Source organism: Bombus pascuorum, chromosome 1, assembly GCF_905332965.1.
Source record: "Bombus pascuorum chromosome 1, iyBomPasc1.1, whole genome shotgun sequence".
Taxonomy (NCBI): Eukaryota; Metazoa; Arthropoda; class Insecta; order Hymenoptera; family Apidae; genus Bombus; species Bombus pascuorum.
In genome coordinates, this window is record NC_083488.1 from 1,965,588 (window position 1) to 1,988,302 (window position 22,715).

General features: G+C 38.6%; 1 protein-coding gene across 8 annotated transcripts in view; it reads right to left on the bottom strand.

Annotated features, from left to right (window-relative positions):
* Positions 1-22,462, bottom strand: part of LOC132916087 (nuclear receptor coactivator 2-like) — a 129,709-nt gene extending 107,247 nt beyond the window's left edge. For 3 of the 8 annotated variants that reach the window (XM_060975861.1, XM_060975864.1, XM_060975863.1), the window contains exons 1-2: positions 20,997-22,462; positions 18,037-19,195 (exon numbers count right to left, since the gene is read on the bottom strand). In XM_060975861.1, coding sequence (XP_060831844.1) covers positions 18,037-18,065 — 29 coding nt within the window. In that variant the 5' untranslated portion in view covers positions 18,066-19,195; positions 20,997-22,462. The remainder of the gene's footprint in view (positions 1-18,036; positions 19,196-20,996) is intronic. The other 5 variants (XM_060975860.1, XM_060975862.1, XM_060975857.1 and 2 more) reach the window with 3 other exon arrangements.
* Positions 22,463-22,715: the final 253 nt, after the last annotated feature.

Sequence of the window (22,715 nt, forward strand, 5' to 3'; positions counted from 1 at the left end):
GCTCGCGTGTTTTACTTATCTGCTCTTCCATTACGTCTATTAGCGAAAGGTTGGAAAACCAATTATTAAATAATAAATTTAATATAAATTTATAATAAATTTAATATAAATTTATAATAAATTTATATTAAATTTCAACCCGCGTTGAAATTTCTTAGTTACATCGCCAATGAGACGCTTTTTCCACCATTGGAAAACGTTTACGAGATATCTCTCTATTTTATATCGATTAATAGCGACTGTAAACAAACACAATCTTTCTAAGCGACGTCAACGGTGAACGTTAACGTAACGAAAATCGCATCGAAGATATTCGATCGAACTTGACAAATTTCGAAGATGAGAGATAAACAGAGGTGTAAAATACGCGTGCATAATTCGAAAGTATTCCTTGACAAAGTATACGTCGCGAGAAATATCGAGATATTCCACGAGGAACACAAATGGTCACTCGTCGTGATTACAAAACGTTCGGTTAACGATACGTCGTTTAACGTCGGACGAAAAATGTTGGTGCGTGGTTGGCAAGTCTAACGAGACGAATCTCGATTACGTTGCAATATATTTAGCTAGGAGGGATAGCCAGGAGGGCCAGGTGAATGAAATACGACCAACGGCGTAATTGGTTTTCCAAGCTTTCGCTAATAGACGTAATGGAAGAGCAGATAAGTAAAACACGCGAGCTCCGCGACATTCTTCAACGAGAAAACAATTTACGAATTACCTGATTGCGTGAAACTAATCGCAAGCAACGTACAGTTGATCGCGAAACGGTATCTGATTCTGAACTGCGCAACGCGAATGTTAATAACGAGAATACGAAAAATTTCAACCAGCACGGAATGCCGCTTGTAATTACACGTCGATAAGAAACGATTGGAGATTGTAGGAACGTGCGCAGCTTCCATAAACAAATAAGAAATATTAGAGCAACGTGGCTTTGAAAACCAACGGCAGTAAAATTTCGTTGTTAGCGTCGCGCTATTCTCGCGTGTACGCGTACGTTCGGTTTTACTTTAATGCAAATATATTGCAAGTATCTCTATGAATATACGAAATCTCTTTACGAATAGTTAACTTAACTATGCACGCAACTAAGCAACTGTAACCACGTATGCACGTACGTTTCTTGGAAAAATAAAGTATAATTTATCTTCTTCCAGTAGCCTTGATAAATTCATACTTAAATGAATCGGACATTCTTCGCGCTTCTTAACGAACATCGCATGCACCTAAAACTGTATCCTCTCCCGATCAACGCTCCTTTCAAATTAATCGTCTCTGATCTTTCCCAGCTACGATCTCTTAATTATTAGAAATCTTTCCGGCAAAGTATAAGCTACAAATAAACCGAGCTAAACACGAACCGAATAAAGACATATTTACGATGCACGAACCGATTGCGCAACTAAATGTTGTTTATTTCATAGATACGCGACGAGAGAACGACAAAAAGAGTATGAAGAGGTCTAATGGCAAGAACTGTACGCTTTAGCTGGCGTAATTACAGGTGTAAAAAAAAAAATTAGCGAGAAGAATCATTAAGAAGAAACAACGAAGAAGCCAGCAAAAAGCCTGCCCCACTGAATCGCGGTATTTTTTTCGATCGCAATGCCTTTTACTTTCATGCGAGAAAATCGCGGGACGATCGAGTATCGGCGTGTGCCCCGCGACTTCTACAAAACGAACGGAGTTAATTAATGGCCGAAGTGAAAGTCTGCAGCGTTTCGCGGCCATATAATCGCGGATCGGCCAAAGGAACGCGCATAGAAACGATAATCGAACCCGTATATTCCAAAACGGTAGAAACCTGTCGATCGATATTTCGAGAAAATCGCTCTTTTCGTCCCATGTTTCGTACATCCTTGTCGCTGAAAGAGACGAGACGTTTACGTTACGTTAAACGTTATCGGATAAATGTAAACAGGCTAGAAACAATAATAAATCGTATTAGTGCCGCTTTGAAATTCATGGCTTCGATTCGTTTCCTTTACGATTAAACTGCCTCGTCTCTGAGAATCCGAGCGCGAAATCACGCGTGCTTATAAGCATGTAAAATACGATGGCAACCGTCGACATTTGCAAACTGGTCGTAGTTCACCGTCGTTTCTACGTCTCGTTTCTACGTCTCGTTTCTACGTCTCGTTTCCACGTCTCGTTTCCACGTCTCGTTTCTACGATCTCGAACGCACCGGCATCCGAATGTTAACGCGACTAACAAAGACGCGTATTGAAAAACGACATGTACACACGAGACATCGATCGTGCTAAGAACAGGATGCGTCCCTTTCACCCTTTTTAAGGGGTGACTTCTCGAGAAGTTTCTACTAATCTCGTCAGGCGTGACGTGATGCGATTAGGAGTTTGTTCGAGATACATTTCGAGGGATTGTTGGGGAAGATGTAAATTTAACTGGAATTTTTATGCGGTTTACTTCGTGGGGAATATCGATTGTTTTTGAATTTTCAGCTGGTGAAGAAAAGAAGCAACGAGTACCAAAGAGATTTATAAACGCTTTTTCATCTTCATAGTTACGATAAAATAGAAAATTATGCGTTCGACGATAAATCGCCAACGATACTGTATTGCCGTTCGGTCTTTGGGAACGGTCACGCGATTTTATACTTTCGTTTGCACGATGCAACGAACGCTTAGGCTATAAAATACGAATCTAACCCTCGATATTTACAAACTGGTCGGCATCTTCTTGCACGAGTTTCAGCCAAGGGGTTGAAGAACAACGCGCCCCTTCTGCAAACACATTATTCTTTCGGGAATCTGCGCACTCGTCCTGATCGAATTCGAATGGCGATACAACGCCGTTTCTAGAATCCTCTCTTTCAGTCTGTCGTTCGTTTTCTTTTCAGCCGTTTACCGCCAACGTAATTCGAGCATCAAGTACGAACCGATAAGACTGGTTACTAAAACGAGACGACGTTGTTCCTTTTCCTTTCTTTTCGTTTCTTATATGGAATTTCAAGAAAATGTTGAATGCAAACACGTCGATGACGCGGAGAGCAAAGAAAAGCAAGAAAAATACTTTGTCTTTCGTGATTCGCTCCCAACGACCGGGTACTTTCTTTATCAGCGAGAGATAACTTGCCACTCGTTCGTTATTCCTGATATTTCGCCAGAAATAGTTTGTTGCAAAATAATGGAACGAGTGTGTATGCAAACCGAACGCTCCACGTTCAATATTATTTTACGTTATTAATAACAAAGAAACTAGTTAAACGCCACTATTTTTGTTTGTTTGTTTGTTTTTTTTTTTTTTTTTCTTCGTAAAACTAATTGTCAAGCTTCGGAATATTCAAGTTCGATTTAAGCAACGAAAAAAAAAGAGCTACTTTAGTATGCACGTCGTTCTAGTAACAAAATTATATGATATATGTCTGCAATTAACATAAGCATTATCTCATTAAGGAGCTATTTGAAAGTATGAAAAGTTGCTAATAGATAATAAGTTAAACTGGTTATTACTAGAAATCCAACTGCGCCTCTTGCATCAAAGTTCAACGACGAACCAAAGATAGAACTAATCAGCCACGACCACCAAGTTTTTACCAATAACGTTGAACCAATACTCGGAGCAAAACACTTTTAATCCTATCCCACTTAATCCGTAGTATCATCATAATACGTGCTATAGGCGATGAACAGGAAAAAAAGTATAGCAGTTGTTTTCCTAAACCAAAAGGAAAACAGAGGAGCTATTATGCATAAAATGCAATGAGAAGCCAATGAAAAGTACAGGAACGAGACGTTTCTGCTAACTTTATTACGTTTCTACGACAATCAAACGCTACAAGCGACCAATCAAACAAATACGTGTTACACTTTTGATGTTGACAAACTGTTTGGCGTTGATCGCGTCGATAATCGCAACAACCAACAACGAGCGCGAGAGAAAAAGGACAGAGAACGTCGAGAAAAGGCGCGATGCGTTCTGATTTTTTTTCCACTTAAAGCTTTCTTCTCTCTGTCGAGTTTACGTCTCGGAAATGACGACGTCGTATAGCTGATCTACATCGGGCCTTAAACGCGTGCACCAATCAATAACGACAGCTATTTCTCGTTATTGTGGGCCGCAACGAAACTTACGCCCGTGCGCGGTCCCCTTTCGTCGTAATCGTAAATGCAACGCGGGCCCTAATTATTGCCGGCACCAGATAAGCCTAGGGATCGGCCACCGTGCGTCATCCTGTCGTTCTATATTCTCTTACTGGTTTTATTGTTCGCCATTCGCCGTGCTCGACGTGGCCATTTATCGGCTGGACGAGCCAGCAGGAGGAGGCTACGTTCCAGTCATGGTCGTCTCGTTTTAATCTAACCGCACCGTGTTCCTTGAATCGTTTTCTATCTAATTTTGCTTTTCCGTCGTTGCAAATTTTCCCAAATTCCAGGCAAACGTACAAGAATCGTTGTTGCGCGATAAACCAGCTTCATAATTTCTCGTCACGATTTTAGAAAAATTTCCTATAGAAAAGCACGTAAAATGGAATATCGTTTTTGTAAAAGAATTTTGTCTCTGCAATTCTTTCAAAAATATATTCTTACAGGCTTTTTTTTTTTTTTAATATATAGTTGCGTTAAAAGATTGAAATACACAGATTCTTCTAAATCGAACGAAATTGCTAAAGGTATCAGAGATATATCGGCATATCGATGGCCAGACATCAGTTACGTGAAAATTGACTTTTCGCTAAATTGATAAATAATCGATAAAATCGCGATATGTATAAATGCTACTTAAGATTAGAAGTTTCTGTCAACGAAAATATGTACTTTCTACGGGATTAAGTGTTACAAGGTAACGACTGGAAAGGAACGACAATAACGCTGAAAGAAAAACTGGAAATTATTCGCCCATTGTTCTTAACGTTTCGATGGGTTTGATTATTTCCAGAATATATTCGATGCAAAAGTTTTTCGAACGATAGACGTCCAAGGGAATAGACGACGATCTTTGGCTAAATTTATTGCGACATACATACTTGTATTCCACGAATTCCTCAGCTTTCCGAGCGAGGAATTTCTCAATTGAAATTGCTCCGTGTATACGTCACTGAAAATGAGTAATGACGAAACGTCAACCGAATTTTGACTCCAACGAAATTACCGCAGAATAAGTAAAAAAATCTTCTACTTACGACAAAATATTACGAGTACCGTTATTTCTCTTTATTCGTAATCGCTTGCTCCGGTGCTGATTAATCAGTTACGCAGAAAATATGTTTTCTTCGGCGAATTCAAATTACGCAGTTTTTTTATTATCAATGGCACGATTACATATTCCAACTGAATTATAGTTGTAACGATATCCCGAAAAAACTTGTTTCGTATTTATTTGTCTCGTATCTATCTACATCTAATCCTAAGAACGTTGGTAACGCTTACAAAAGTAACGAAGCTTTGGTTAAAAAAAAAAAAAAAAAAAAATGATAGATCATCGATCAAAGATAAAACGTGTCATATTACAACGTTACTTTGTACCGTAGAAATGAATAAAAAGCGTACGTTTTTAGAGGAATATCGGAAAATTCTCTGGTATTCTAAAGTTACATACCTACGTATATACCGTACGAATTTCTTTCTTTCTCTTTATCTACTTTCACTTTTCTCACACGATAACCTTACACGATAAAAATAAAATCTGATAACCTTGGGAAGATTACCGACCACTCGACCAGTAAAGCTCAACTATCTGTTCCAGAAGTGCAAAAAACGAGGTTCTATTCGCGACAGCTGTTAATTAATTTTCTTATATTTTAATATAATTTTCAAAGTTGCTCGCTCGCAACTGAGAACCTCTATGGACGATTCACGCTATAAAACGGCCGAAAGCAGATGCGACGAATAAATAAACGTTCGCATGCGATAGAAGAATTGCATTTCTTACGCTCTTGCGGTGCTCAGTTAAGAATAGGCATTTTAAACTATTTTAAGGCTGGGATACAACGTGGTGGACGATAACGCGATACCGCGATACCGCAATTGCCAGCAGGTAACGCGTTTGACAAAACAACAGTCTAATTAACGAAGATTTAAGTTTCGATGCAGGGAATAATTTTACAAACAAATAAAATTAGATATTTATATTATAAGCGTAACTTTAACAAGAATTACGTACCAAGGAAGCATTTGTAGCATAAACATAATTAGCTAAAGCAATTACGCGTTAATAATTCATTGTCTCTTGTGAAATCTTCAGGCAGCGAAACAATTGGAAGGTAATTAACAAACAAACAAAAATTAAAACGAGAGTATCAAAAATTTACAAAGAATAACAGCAATGTTAAAATATCCAACATAAAGAATAAGAAGATTATTACTTCTAGAAAACAAACGACTCGCTATGAAAATAGAAAATAGACTGGCGAACTGAAATCTGTCTAATTACTCCTAACTACCTTAATTTACCGATATTGAATACTATATAATGAAATAGTATCTAAGAAAGCTTCGTAAACAACAAAATGTACAACTGTTTTACAAACATGCGTCCACGTTACTTCAGCGTAAATCGATATGACACAAATTGCGTGTAGGTGATAAACCCAATTTCTCCAGATTTCTGATCTATCGTTAAACCACTTTCGTAGTGGTCGCGTATAATTCTAGCGACCGTTTGTTCCAACGTCGTACATTTTTCTCCGTTTTCCCCTTGCATGGCCTTGTACCTCGCTCGTTCGTGTTTTTCTCCCGGTTTTCCAAACAATATTCTGCGAGAAAGTAAGAAAAGAGATGTACACGGTCGAACTTTCCACCTAGTCAGACCTGTTGACGACAAAAACGTGGAAACTGAATCGTGGATAGCTTGTCTACGACCACGTTGTCGTGCCATTGTGTGCCCACGACTCGATTTTTGATACGATCTCTCGGCATTAATTACTATTCGTAGATACCCCATGGCAGATAAGAGATATCTGATTAGTTAGCAGCTCGAACGACAGTCACTACCCAGTTGAAAACGACAAAACGACTAGATATCTCAAGTGCGGTAAGCGTGTACCTTGTATATTAAGTACACCGCGTGTGATATAATTTGTCCGGTAATCGTAGGCTACCCAGCGAACATGACCGAAGCGAATTGAGAGATTAACGATGCGAATTTGTTTTAGTCGAATGAGAAAGAATATGAATTTATGCGTTTGCAAGTTTTCAACGAGCTTCAGACTGAATTTATTACCGTTCGCTTTGTAGTATAATCGCGTAGTACTACAATTGTCTCTGTTACCAACGTTTTAGAGTATCGACGTTACGTTCAAATTATATATACTCGTGCATATATTTATATTTGCAAAGGTTTATAGAAATCGTGTTGGTCGATGTCGAAAACTCGGTTTTCAAAGAAACCGAAGAAAAGGAAGAGCGAAACTTTTATACCTTTCGTGCTTTTACGAGCAATACGAGCGACATATAAAGAGATGATGCACTTATGCGCAAAGGCAACTGGTATCCAGTGTCGCTTTCCTTTCGTTTTGCCGTGTACGAACTCATAATGAGCGAACGTTTAATTCTTGGCACCGCGTTCCCTCGGTCGACGGCAAGTACCAATTATTACTTTGCTCGCTTTCTTGCTGTTACGCAATCTTTTACCCTATTTCTGCCACATGGCCACATGGCCACATCGACCGAAAGGAAACAATTTCTATGCGTCGAGTGATTTCACCAAACTGGAAAATTAGAACTACAAGCAGAACTATTATGCGTATTATACATTCTTATATATCGTATAGCTGTAAAACTATCGACATTAGCTTTATTCTTTCGTGACTAGAAAATATATAAAATCGTTGTTTTAAAGTAAAAAATTAAAATATTCTGAAATATTAATTGCTTCGCTCTTTAACTGCACATAAAATTCATCGTTATACGCTATGAACGCGTATACGTAAATGTACGTACGTCCGATGAAATCTTACCGATATGAGTCATTCGTGTACTTGAAGCAAAAACCGCGCTTCTTTTATTTCGTATGATTTCAAACGATAAAAGTCAACGTCGAAACGATCGATTTAAATAATTCCGTGTATTACACGAAATACAACTGCGCAGTGATGATCATAACAATTTTACGTCTCATCGTCCATAGGAGAAGATCGTTTACGGAATTGTATCTAGTGCGAACATCGTCAAGAATGAAATTTCGAAACGACTAATGGTTAAACACATATATCGAGCATTAAGCGAATCGCTCGCTTTCGTAGCCACGATTCACGATATCGAAGGAATAGAATTCGATGATGTAAATTGACCGAATAAACTTGCAAATAAAGCGTCGTACCAACGAAACGCATTGGTCCTCGATGGATCAATCGCGAAATCGCAGCTATCACGAGGTTCGATTCCGCTTTGTCGTCTAATCTACCATCGAACGTTGGCTGTTCTCAAGAGTGAAAAGAGATAAAAATTCATCACAGGTAATTTTGGTGTCTAATCCGGTTGCAAGACCGGCAGCTTCTGTAACGGGCACCGTATACGGGCAATTCGAGTAGCGAAGAAGCTTCGCTGGCGCAGGAAAGTGATACGAATTAATTCGAAACGCGCAACGTAGTTCGAAGAGCGAAGCGAGACCGCTGCGTGTCGCGCGATGGTGTGGCGCGACTATCTAAGCCAGAAGCGGTCGTCACGAGCAAAAAGTGGAAAGGCATAAAACGGAAATATGGGGAGCAAATTTTCCCGATCGTTGGAACGCGCGGCGTAATTATTTTTCAATGCCACACGTCCTGTTAATGGACCATTCCCAAGCACAGGTTACGCTTGTTATACAACAATAAAAACAATAATAAGGTTACCTAAATTATTCCACTTTCTCCTCGAGCGTTATACATCGTCGGCGTTCTACACGGTGGTTCTTAAAGTTGCTGCTTTTGTCAAAGGTGAAAAATGATAATATAAAAATAGAGCCAATCGTTTCTTCTTTCGCAAACTCTCGTGCAAATATTTAACCCCTTGCACTGGAAAAATGTTCGTTTAATTGTTCCAACGCGAGCAACCACTAATCCCAGCCAACTTTTGTAGCGAAATCTTTTGGAACCAAAGTTTCGTTGCTACATTTGTTTCTGTATTTGTAAATTTCTCGTAAATACGAATATAAGTACGATCTTGTCTATACGCAACGTGAGACGCGAAAGGATTAAAAGGAATCGGATATGATACCAAAGTCGGACGCTTATTTTCGTGTCACCCTATATAACGAGTCTCCGAGCCGTTACAAACTCGATCCACGTACAGTCGTCGTGTCCGTTGCTCTTCTTTTACTCATCTCGACGTTAATTGGCAACATCCATTACAACCTACAGCAAGAGAAAGCGATAATCCGAGATTCGAGTGTCGCTTTTGTCCGCTGGAATAACCGAAATTCATGGGTGTGAAACGTAACCAGAAGTCCAGCAAAACGGAAGATGCTGGTCGTACGAAACTGTTACATAGGCGTGAACAGAGGAGAGAAAGAGAGACTAAGAGGTTCTTGTCAATTTTCGCGATCAAACGCGAAGAATAAACCGATCGCCGGAGAAATTAAGGATTCGCACATATTTCACGAGAAGCGACTGACCTCCGTTTCTAAAAATTTCGAATACTTTAAAACGGACTGAGATTTCTCGTGCCGCACGAAATAATAAATTCACGGTTTACGAGACTCGTCGCTGGTAATATCGTTTCAAGCCTGCCAATATGTTTCCAACGAATTTATTCTTTTTACTTTCGCTTCTTTTATCGCAATGTATCTCGATCGTTTATTGCCTTATGTCCTGCATCCTTGGAAACGCAACTTCTTAGATTTATATTTTAGTACCTAATTCTGCAATTTGAACTTGTGAAATTTACAAAATTTAGTTGTATATTCGTTGAATTATTAAACCGATCGATGTAATACGTTTTACAAGGAATGTTACTCGTTCGATGTTACTAGGAAATAATGGTCTGTTCAAATTTATGAATAAATCAAAATCTCGTTACGAATTCATTTTAGTATGTATTACGTAATCTACTCGGAGAAGTTTATGTACAATGAGAGAGAAAACATATATAGTCGTCAAGATCATAAATTTGTATTTTATATTCTGTGTATGGACATAATATACATATACATAACTTTTATTACATAAAATAACTATATTACGATTTAGAAGAATTAATGTTTTAGCCATTTTAACGCGTCGAACAGACGATTACCTAAAATACTACGTGGCACCAGATTAAAATCTCAAATTTGTGTCCACGTGACAAAAAATCGAAACTAAATTTGATACGCTATAATCCGGATGCTTGAAACTCTATATAGAAAATAAAAGAAAATCGATATCGTGTGCAACTATTATATCAAGTTTCGTACCAAAACCTGGCGCAAAATACAATGCTTAACAAGTCAACATCGATGTCCATGGTTGGTATACGATGAAACGAGAAGCGCGTGAACATATGCGACTACGAGCATTTAATGATATCTTGAAGCCGATTCGAGTTGAATCAAGACTACCGTCCAACGGAATTACACACCACGATTCTCTCGACTGTCTTAGGCTTTTCCATATGATATTACTATTTTCAGAAGCGAGGAAGAAGATTACAAATTAGATCTCCGTGTACGTCGGTCCTCGATCCTAAAGTCCTAAATCCATCCTAAATGATTCATATCCAACGTGCATAAATCAGCTCTAATTTTAGATTAATTTCGTTCAAAAACCTTCTTCTTCGGATAGTTCTACCCCGATGATCTCGGTAAATTCTCTAGACATTAAGATTCTCTCGACAAAATTCTTGATAAAATTTAATTTTGTACTCAGTTTTATGCTTGTAGAATTGAAAGCGCGAAATATCAAAGTAGAAAAAGATCTGTAGATTTGGAGAGCCTATGTCGACGTGATGATCGACGAATAATTTTCGAACAAACTTCGAATCAAAGAAGGTTATTTAATTTCACGATTTAAAAAGCTTAAACGATCTGTATCAAATATAAACGCGTTGGTAATTGTTTTTAATACATAAAGAAGCTCGCAGCGTCAATACTGCGCATGACAAGATTAATGCGATTACTCGTTCAGGTAACAGTGACACGGTGTGAACTGCCCTTGAGTGGCTGCAACATTGGCAACGCCGCAATTCCGTGTCACACTCTGCCGACAACAGCGACGATTTGAGAGTTTTCCACGTGAAGAAACTCGCATAATCTCGTAACTTCAGCGTACACGCTGTGGTACACCGTGTATCCGCGGTATTTACATATGAATAAGAAAGCATTTCGACCAATTAAAATAGCAATCCAATAAAACCGAACGAAAAAAGGTAAAAACGAGGCAAAGTCAGAACTTCACTGTGAAGTTAAAGCAGCTAGTGTTTTCACTTCAGTGGACCAGACTAGAAATTTCTAATGAAAGTTTTGATAAGAATGCTTTACCAAGCACACATCCATGCATAAAACGAAGCGATTATAACGACTGACGATAAATATCGCCCTACTTTTAATAACATTAAGATTACCATGTTAAAAATGGTGACATGATTTCTGCAAATTATTAATTCGTTTTAAATTGTAAATTTAATATAAGAGATATTTCTCTCTCTCTTTATTTAAGGATTAAATAATATCGCTTGAGAATAAAAATTCTTATACTATATCGTAGATTTAACCTCCAAGTCTCTGTAGCAAGTCACATTTTTCAGCGATTATTCATTCGAAAGTATTATTAGGCTAAACATGACTTTAAAAAAAGGAAAGTACTAAATCTTCGCGATTAACGTTTATGTAATGGAATGTTTGAAAAGTGTATGTAAAATTAAATTGAAAATCTAGTCGGTGTATCGCAGAAATTATTTATATTTACAAGCGGCCTTAAACAAGCATTGTGCAGTCCTTGGCTTGAATATTACACCTACGATTAATCATACGCTTTCACCAATTATCTTGCCGTAAAATTGACGTTTTACAATAAAACATTCCCAATTGTTTATTCACACGAACGATTAAGAAATGTCTTTCAGTCTTTAGATACGTAACAAATTTACGTTATATTTTTAATAACAACTTTCATTTTCCAATTCTATCGTTTCTATCGTTTTATTCGTATTTTGAATCGACAAATACTTTTCAATGATAATCTACGTATAATTACGTTATTTTTACGCAATTACTCCGTTTGTATTTTTTATCGACAATTTCGACGCGACAGTGACGAAAAAAATCGATGATAAAAAGATAAAAATTAAATACATAATTAAAATATAGAAAATTTCAAAATACGCGCCTAAACCGATCGACCCTGTTTGAAAGAAATTTGCCGCCAAAACAATTGGCATCCTTTGCGGTACCGTTGAGGAAAAATACTGCGTAAATCGGAATCCAGAAGGACTCCGAGAAACAAACAGGCACTGTTCGTGATAACGGTGCGTTCTAAATACCGGCCATGAGATTCGAAGACGAAATTACGTAAAAATATTCGAAGTACCGAAGCCGAGGTCAGCGATACCCTGCACAAGTCTAAAATTAATTGATACCGTGTTATCCGAGAAAACGGTACCTGCCATTTATACAGATTACACATAGCGTAAAATGTCTTTCCTCTGGGAATGATTACTAATTCATTATGCGTTATGCAACAAATGATTGCGTGTACTAATGATGCGTTGTGTAAGTTTACGCATAATAAATATATACAGGATACATAACGGTGCATTTTACGCCGTGTTATTTTTGCTTTGCGCTTAGAAAAATATACGTTGCCAGATCTTCCTTTTCCGCTTCTAACGTATTCCGCTTGTAATCGTTCTTCAAAACAGACTGATAAAAGTTCGAAGACGGAGACAGATAAATTGGAAGAAAGATATGGACAAATTTGCCATGTTGGATGGTTTTCGTTATTTTGAAAAAGGTGCGATAATCGATGTAAGTACAGATTAGAAAGTTTGCGCTTTAGATAAATAATCGAATCGACGCGTATGGACAGTTTCGATAAAAGGAAACGATGGCACCGGGCAGAAACAAAGGAATTACATCATCGGCGGACGCATGGGACGACAACGTGCCTCGTTCCGCGAGAAAGCGAGAGAAAAAACTATTCGACACAGCGATCGAAAATTAAAGGTGTTTTCGCGAAAGGAAACGCGGTCAGGGCGTGAGTCAGACAAGGCAAGGAAAGAAAGCCAAGGCAACGCTATTTTTCCCGTAGAGACGGACGAATGGCTGGACGTACGCGAACGTACGAAGGAATGAACAAACGAAGTAGCGGACGGATGGACAGGACAGACAGACAGAAAGGCAAGCAACCAAGCAGGCATACAGGCGAGCAAGCGGACGAACGAACGGAGTCGGCCGGTCGAGCTGCCGGCCGGCTTAACAGCAATGACTTGGCAACGTCGCATCGTACACCGGAGGATCTATATCCCGAGCTGGCGCAGAGTGGCGTGGCGCGGCACGGCATGGCATGGCACGGTTCGGCGCGGCTCGGTTCCACTCGGTTCGCCTCTCGGCTGCGCTCGGAATCGACCACGTGACTTACTACACGCTACTCGCTATTCGACGGACATCGGGCCGATTTTGCCTGCTTTTTTCTATCCTCTCCCTCTCCTCTCGACCTTTTTACACTTCCTCCGGGGTCTTTTGGTTCTCTGCTATCACCAGTTTGTATCTAGGAATCTAACCTTATCGATCGTCACCTCGATCGATGCGTTTAGCGAGGCGCATTCGCTGTGTTTCCGCGTTCCGCCGCGCTCCGTCGTACAGTTACATCGCCCGGACGGAACGTAGGCAGATATACATGTACGAACGATGATCGTGACACGAACGACGACGAACAATGACGCGATTAACTATCGCTTCTATTCTAACCCTACGGACTCTAGTCTCGCGGCTCGGACACGACCGCGCTCCGCTGATGAACGACGTAGTTTTAATTACTCTGACCCGCTCACATAGAGTGTAATGCCTCGCGATAAATACACTGTCGTCGTTGACGATGAATCAGTTATATAGTCGCGAACTATACGCCTACGCTAAAGAGAGCCAAGTTTCTATTTTGCTACATGCGGCTGGCACTACGCGACTCTTTCTCTCTTTATTCTCCGCCAATCAGTCGAGCTCCGTCGGATGGAGAGACGCGGCGCACGCTTGTCGCCTTCTATCTTATGTTTCGTGTGCCTCTACAATTTCCTCGGCGACGACCTGTGGATACGTCTTGTTTTTCGATACGCTATTGCATCTCGTTTAATACGAGAGAATTGATACGTAGGAGACACGCGAGTGAGGTTGCCTGCCGTGTCGTTTATCCTTCGTTCGGCGAGCCTGAAAGCAAGTCAAGGAATTCGTTCTGGAGGCTGTTATTTTCGAATGTACCGTGTACTTCAGCCTGGCACAGAGAAGAGTTTCTAAGGTCTTATTTACGACCTAATAAAACATATCGTCGGACCCCGATTACGAGCTATGTATTACTTAAAAGTGTCCTTATACAACGCGAAAACGTGTTTCCTCGGAAATTATGGCCCTTAATATTTACATCATAGTACGCGCCTTGTTTAAAACACAAAAGGCAGCAGAATCTTATGGAAATCCTATTCAAATCGTATCGCGGAACCATAGATATCGTTAAGAAGCAACTTGATAACTACTTCGTTTTATTCATTCCGTCCTCGCTCCTGTAAGCTCAGAAGCTCTCCGTTCTACATTTTAATGACGTAAAAATTCATCTCTTCCCACTGTATTTCATTGTACTGGTCTTCGAACGAGAAGTTGTTTGCGAGAACGCGAATCCCGAGCAAACTCAATAGAATAAAAGGGTACTCGGTGGTTGTTCACTGAACGGATTATATATATACATATGTGCGTGTGTGCGTGTATATAGCATGTACGTATAACAAAGTTATCGCAATTTTATGAAGGAAGAAATAGAAAAAAAGGAGGGAAAGCTCGTTTTCACCGATATTACCCGAGTTCGAAACTCAGATTGCGAATCTTTCTTTTCGATACAATAGAATAGCCTCAACGGCTGTGTTACGTGAGAACACATTCAAGTTTCGTGTCATCTGTTTCGAATTAAGTCCATTGGTTGTTATGCAAGTATGTATATATGCGTGCTGTGTATCGATTGCCAGTACAAAGCAAGGGAATATGCATCATTACGCAACTTCTTATCGAACGAGTTGTTTAATAGTGTCTAAAAATGTTACTATCGTTTCCACAGCATACGATAGCAACAGTCTTCATCATCCCCGTGACTCGTATATTCGTCAACGAGAATATCGGTCTTACAAGCGATTATTCGTCGCTTACGAGTTATTTCTCCTACACGTCTATGTAACCGGAAAATCGTTCCTTATGTCATAAAATGTATAACGTTGAACGAACTGGTTTATTACCTTGGAACTATCTATAACGCTGAAATCCAGCAATTGTATGTATATACGAGCGTAAGTTTGGAATTTCAAATGACCAAGTTCTAACCTAACAACTGACCGACATTTTCCGCGATATCTACTTGTCTTTCCCCCGTTGATATTTGCCGAATAAACTGTGTTTATCTTTATGAAAAGCAACTCTTTCTTATATCGTACGACCAATAATATAAAAATAAACTATAGTCCGTATATATATTTAAAGATACATATTTTACGATTAGACGTCAAATTTTATTTTCAATCGAATTTCAATATCTCTTAATTAGTCACGATTGATTGATTTAATTTAGTGTCGAATTATACCAGTATCAAATAGGCCTGGGCAAGTTTTATCACATAAAAATTGAGAATAACAACTTGAGATAATCACATTTTATCTCCTAATTCCTTAATTTATATTTTATAATATCGTATTTATAACTAATTTATTACTAACTTAAATGTAAGAAAGTTAGAAACATGGAGTATAATATTAAATAACTTGACATGATACACAATTTTACGAGTTTTATTTTAAATATTATCTTATTTATCCATCGTTGTATCGTTACATTTTATTACTATACTCCTATAATCGATAGCAAAAGAATCAATTTATTGTAGCAATTGTTACTGAATTTCAAACAAAAACAATCGTAAACTATTATAATTTCCATTTTCACAAACGAGCAAAATTCTGTTTATAACGATTTAAATAAATTCACCGCGCAACCAAAATCAAACTATCGAACTTGCCAAGCGTCGAGCATCTAGCTCAAGATAAAGAAAAAAAATACTTGCAAGCCTATTTACGAAATCCTAGACCATCGAAAAATACCACAAGATCCTACGATATAAAACCTACCATTACACGAAAACGAGCTAGTCGCGCCTCTAGCGAAAGTGTTAATATTGATAGAGCTACGAGGAATAACAGACAAACAGCGAGATAGTTTTAGGCAGCGTGTACCTAAGCGTGTATAACGGCAGGGACCTTTTGGGATACGAAGAACAAGAACAAGAACAAGAAGAAGTAGGTATCTCAGGTAGACGGGCCTCGAGATAGGTTCAGTAGAAACTGGAAGAAGCTGGATGCAAAGGTTTCCTTTAAAGAAAACAAAATGAGAGAGAAAGGGAAAGAAAACACGAGGAAAAAAGAGAAGAAAAAAAGAGCAGCAGGTGTCGGCACAATTCAAGCCTTCAAAGGGAGAGAGAGAGCTCTTAAATTTTTTAACTCAAACATAACGACGGATGATACACAACATCCCTTTCTTCTTCGCTCATTTTGCGTGAGAAGATTTTGTGTATTTCCGTGCACGCGAACGGGGACACGAAGCTATTTGAAGGATTACACAGGAATATGTTTATGTCGAATATTAAATGACTAATATATGATGCAAAAGGACAGCCAAGAACCAAGCAATAACGATGTTATTTCTAGCTAAACTGGGGAAGCCTACACCAAATTATAAATTTCTACAGTGGCTTTATCGTTATGAACAGTTTTTAACATTATAAAAAATATAAGATTAATTATTTTTAGCTGTCGCAGAATTGATAGAAAAATATATTCTAGAATACTCTATAAATAACAAACAAGGAAAATCTCTGTCTTTAGACAGTTTAGTCTATTGCATCCTATACAATAAGATAGATGCTCAACGTGACGCAATAAAAATATTATTTCATATTGTTTTTTTTTTCTTTTTTTTTTATTTATTCAGATGTACAACTTCGGACCAAATGGAACGCTGAATATCTTCTGGACCGTTCGTTAGTTTTAAGTGACACATGTGAGGAATGCATAAACCATTTTTATTTTGCGATCGAATTCTATGTGAGACCCTTATGACCTGAGAAACCCTCTTGCCCTCTCTGTTAACCCAATCCAGCTAGATATCATCCTAACACAACTAAAACATTACAAGTATACTTCTCGTTAAATGACCCATATTGAACATCGGCTATCGGCTATCTTTCGTCTACGTCTATTATGTTATCTAAAATTCAATTAGACACAATACGATAAAAAGATAGAATAAATGAATAATCATCTTTTGATAAAAGAAGAAACTTTTCACTTTTTTAGAAGAGAATATATTTGCTTATCAATGTCTTCAGTGTACTAGTTATCGACCAAGCCGAAAAATAATAAAAAGAGCCTATAAAAATTTTTAGTGTAACCGGTATCGATATAAAAATCTTACTTTTTTTACTACTTACATATATAGCTAAAATAATTAACAATTACAAAATACGGGGGAATGTAAAAAGTTTCAAAATAAACAGAGAACGGCAACATAGAGACACTAGAGAACATAGTGACATAGAGAGGAAACGTGTATAAAACTTTCGTCCGCGTAATTCTTCGCTTAAGAGGTTAATTGCGCTAAGCAACTACAGTAACAGTTCCATTTACTGTATATCTTAACCGAGTGCAATATATGCAACATGTGCAGATCCTGTATATGCGCGAGACACGCTGCAGCGACGGTATCGAGATAACAAAACGGTGATCTCTGAATCGCCTAAATAAATAAACAATGGCGCATAATGTAAATTGAACGTTGAGCGAGAACAAGTTTCCCGTTCGTTGGATAAACGACGTAAGATTAAAATAAAAAGAAAGAAAAAGAAGAAAAGAAAAGAAATCGAAAAAAGACTTACCCTGCATTTTCAGCGGCAGCAATGGACATGTGCCTCCTCTCATCGAGGATGGCTGTGGCGTCAAACTGCCGGGGGAGATCCGTGGTAATGAGTTAAGAGTCACAGTCGAGTGTTCTCTTTTTGCACGATGTGCCACCACCACACCACCCCGTTTTTTCTTTTTTTTTTTTCACCACACCCTCTCACAACCAATAACGCGGATATCACCACCAATAATCAACGAATGCACCACTATTAATCACCACCAACACTTTTCCAATTTGTCAAATTCGTGGAATCCCTTCTTTTTTTATCTCGTTTTCGCGAAGAAAATTGCCGCTTCTTCTGCGTCGAGTCCGAAACCACGAATCGAATACCTAGTGGCTCGCGAGTCCGTAAAAACAACGAACGAAGAAACGTAATAATTCGTTTCACTCTCGGTCACTTCTCGTTTCGTCCCGTGTTGATGAGAACAACGAAAAATCAACGAAGACGAATAGTTTCCTTTCCTCGACCGAAATTCACTGGCCGAACATGCGTTCTTAATCGCAACGTCCTATCGTACGCTTCCTCTTCGTTTACCGACATTCGGCGTCTCTTTTACCCAAGAATCTTGTCACGTCACCAATAACACAAGATCACTATCGCGAACGTAAAACAAAAATAACTGATATTAAGTACACTTTCTTTTTCTCTGGTCTTCTTGGCACTTTACACGATATGACTCTTCTTATCGACCGAGCAGCACCGTCACATCGTTTCCTTTTCGCCCTCCAATATCGACTTCACTTTTCGACACGTCGACTTTCTCGCTCGCTCACGTGCACGTCCAGATATTCGCAGATTTTCCTTCCATCGTTAACCGCGTATTATCGCATGCGTGATCTATCGACGAAGAATAGAAAACTTAGACGTTCCTGTTTTATCGAACTCGACCGTTATCACTGACCAGGAACGGTTCTCTGTCCGCTTTCCTATGCGTGCAATCTCCTATAAATATTCAATAAGCAATTCTCACAAAGACACCAACGAGAGAATATCTCAGGTGCGAACGCCTGAGAATAAGTATTTCTTTTGGGAATCGTCTTGTCGTGATCGAGCTGTCAAAGATTCTTTCATCCTCCTCGATGAGGTTTCCTCGCACTGCAGCTTTTAGAGATCTTCGTAATCTTTGCCAATCCTGTCAATGGAGAAGAATAATGGTTGAAAAAAGTGGATCGAACGATTTGCTTCGTTATAAATAATAAACGTAAGAAAAAGGAAAGATAATTAGTCAGTTTAGCGACTTTTTGACTTCTTGACTCTTTTCTTCGAAAGCTCTATTTTATCGATAAATCAGAACTCTTGATCGTGAGAGTTCAAGAAACTAATATGCTTTTTACTATTTTATTAAGAGAGCTTGAAACTTTTAAATTTCTCCTTACTTTCTGAAAAAAAAAAAAAAAAAAAAAAAAAAAAAGATTGGAACCAAATAGTCAAAATAGAGAAAAGTCACTAAACTGCGTCATTACCAAAGAAAATTAGCTAAGATATTTTAAAAGAAAATAAAGAGACTTTTGATGCCATGTTTCGATGCAAATTTTACCCAAGATCCTTTGCGTCCAGTAAGTGGTACAAGCAAAGCAGAAAGTGAAACCGATGCAATAAAACATAAATATAGTACTTGTGAAACTCTAACGCCGCAGTACCTCCATAAACTACTCATTTATCATTATCACATTCATTTCAGAATAATTAAGATAATTTAGGTCGTTTATAGATCCTCGAAATATTATAATTACGATATATAAAAAAGAATGGTAATTTTGTAATTATCAATTAATAGGTATGAACAATACCTATTAATGAACGTATGTACTACGAAATTTGATAACTATAAGGTTAATCTTTTTTTATAATTATACGTTGTATGAATCTATTTTGCCGTTAAATAGTAAAAACAATCGGTCTACATAATAATTTTAATTAAAATATATTTTTTTGTGAAACGAAGAATACTTGTTACTGCATCACAATCTCACGCATCACATGGCGCACTTGACAACGCACTACTAATACAATGGTCTGTATATGCGCATGTCCACACCCCATTCTGCTTCCAAACATATGTAGACCGAGGCACGTTTAGGAAAAGTTGATCGATATTGTCGTCGACGCTTACGTTCTCTACCCACGGGCACTACTTTTTCGCTGGAATTCTTTGGAATGTTTTCTAAGATTCATCAACCGACCTGACAGCTCCAGATAAACGCGAGAAAATGCATTTCTGACAAAGTACATATTTTCTTGTTTAAACGAAAAAATTGATATAAAATTTCTTCGACTATAAATTAATATTCCTTGAAACAATAATTTTTGCAACATTTCATTTGATATATTCACGGTATGATAATTTATTAACGATTTCATGATTTTAAACAACTTTATTAATGATTAAAGCGAAGCTTATTTGCGTTTGAAATTTATAATAAAATTCGTCCATAAATATCTAATTCATCATAATGGCCTCTGTCAGCGACTAATTACTACAGCAGAAACTTTGGAAATCAAATTTAACCCTTTCATAAACAATGAAAACTATTTTCCCCATTAAACAGGGTCATGTGTAAGGGCAATATAAAAATGTATTTCCATTTCTATTATCACACATACATATATTATATACGTAGACCGTAGACAATCGTAGAAAAAAAAATTAAATTTTATTAAACCTTGATTTAATAACATATATCCAATATGGCTTCAACAAGAGATAACGCACAAAACTGGTTTACTGAAATAAATATAAGTTCTATTCGATATACTTTCTCGATTAAAATTTTTGATTTTTGATAAAAATGTAGATTATGTCCATGAAAGGGTTGAAAAGCTATAAAGCTAATAACGATAGGAAATGCGAAACGAAAGTACGTTCAACGAAATTACGAAAGAAATGCAAGCGTAAAGCACGTAACTGCCGCGTAATTCGCAATTACCCTTACCGATAGTTCTCGATATGACGGAGAGGATATATTTCATCTCACTTGGAATAGAAAGCTTGTCGCGGAGCGCAACCGAAAGCGCGAGGAAATATGTGCGCACCAGACACGGCGCGTACAGCGAAGCGCGACGAACTTGACTCTCAAAGCAGTGGACCGTCCGACAAGTTAATAAAAACGGAACGTACAGACCCCACTTTCTTATTATTGCACGAACAAGGTACACCCGCAATCGTGTCGCACGTACACACTTCTATATTCATGATAAAAATTCACATAACAGCAGAGAAAAAAGGCTTCAACAAGAGATAACACACAAAAATTATATTACACTCACTGACCGGTTCGATTGGGATAAAACTTGTTTTGTCCATTGAAGTTTGTCGTTCCAGTTCAAACTTCTCCGTTTGGTTTCTCACCGAGTTTCACTGATTAGATCGAACGATATACGTACGAATGAAATTTTTCTTCGCCTTTCGGTCTACCTTTCTGAAAGAAAAATTTTTCTCTTCCGTTTGCTAAACGTTTTCTTCCACTCTGAAAGTTCACGCAGGTTCCGAGCACAGTTTTCCGTAGAAAAACACAACGGGGCGCCACGAGATGTAGACACTTCTCTCTCGCTCTTTCGTCTGGTTCTTCTTTATTCTATTTCATAGCCTTGTTTTGCACGTGTCGAAAACACGAAATACTTCGCGAGAGTTACAAAAACAAGTCGTTCGAGAAAAATCGATGCTCGAATATATCAACCGGAGAAAGAATTTCGGGCTTCTTACCGTCTCGTGTTTTTCGCTGTAATATCTACGCATAATGTTTTATAAAGGCGAAAGGCTCGTACAAGCCTACATAGACGTATGCAAGTGTGAATTGTCCTCCGTCTATACGTCTTACGCCTCACCCCTTTTCTCTAATACCGTTCTCTTGCTACGCAACATATACATATATATGTAGATACGCATATATATATATATATATATATATATATATTTCCCTTTCTTTCTTATCTCTCCGTTTCCGTTCTTTCTCCTCTGTCTTTTGCGATCTTGCACACTGTTTCCCTTTCCTTCGTTCTCTCTATCAGTTTAGCCGTGTGCACGGCTGTATACGTGTTGTATGTAGTATACCGTGTGCAGCTACGTAGACCATCCGTGTATACGAATACGAGTAGCAGGCGCGCGCGCGCCTGTGTTGCGTTCGTGTGTGCACTTGATTAGCCGTGTGACGTCAGGGCACGATTACATCGCTCGCGATTGTCACTCAAATCGACGAGTAAAACCGCACAAGAATCCAGGCGGGAAAGGTGGTCGAAGACACGCGGACGAACCTCGGACCGCGAAACGACGGACGATCCGTCGCGCAACGGCTAAAGGCGGCGGCGAGCCTTCGCGCAAACCACCCGCGGTATTCGTGAAACGACTGACTCCATGCAACGATTGCAGTCGTACAGTACAGAGAGACGGGAGGTGTTCCGCTAGATGGCACCACCGTTTATCGCAAGGGGGCTCCGGCGGCCGTACATATTACGCTCCGCAACTCATCGAGCACTGTCGAATTCTAACGATAACCCCCGATTCAACCCGAATACTTACGGTCGCGCGCGAACGATTCAATATCAAGTGCACGACCCTCTCCGTTCTGACAAGCACATGGAACGAACGCCACCAATAATGATGCATGTTTATCAATTTTATCTATACATTTATTCCTTTATCATTTGATAGAATC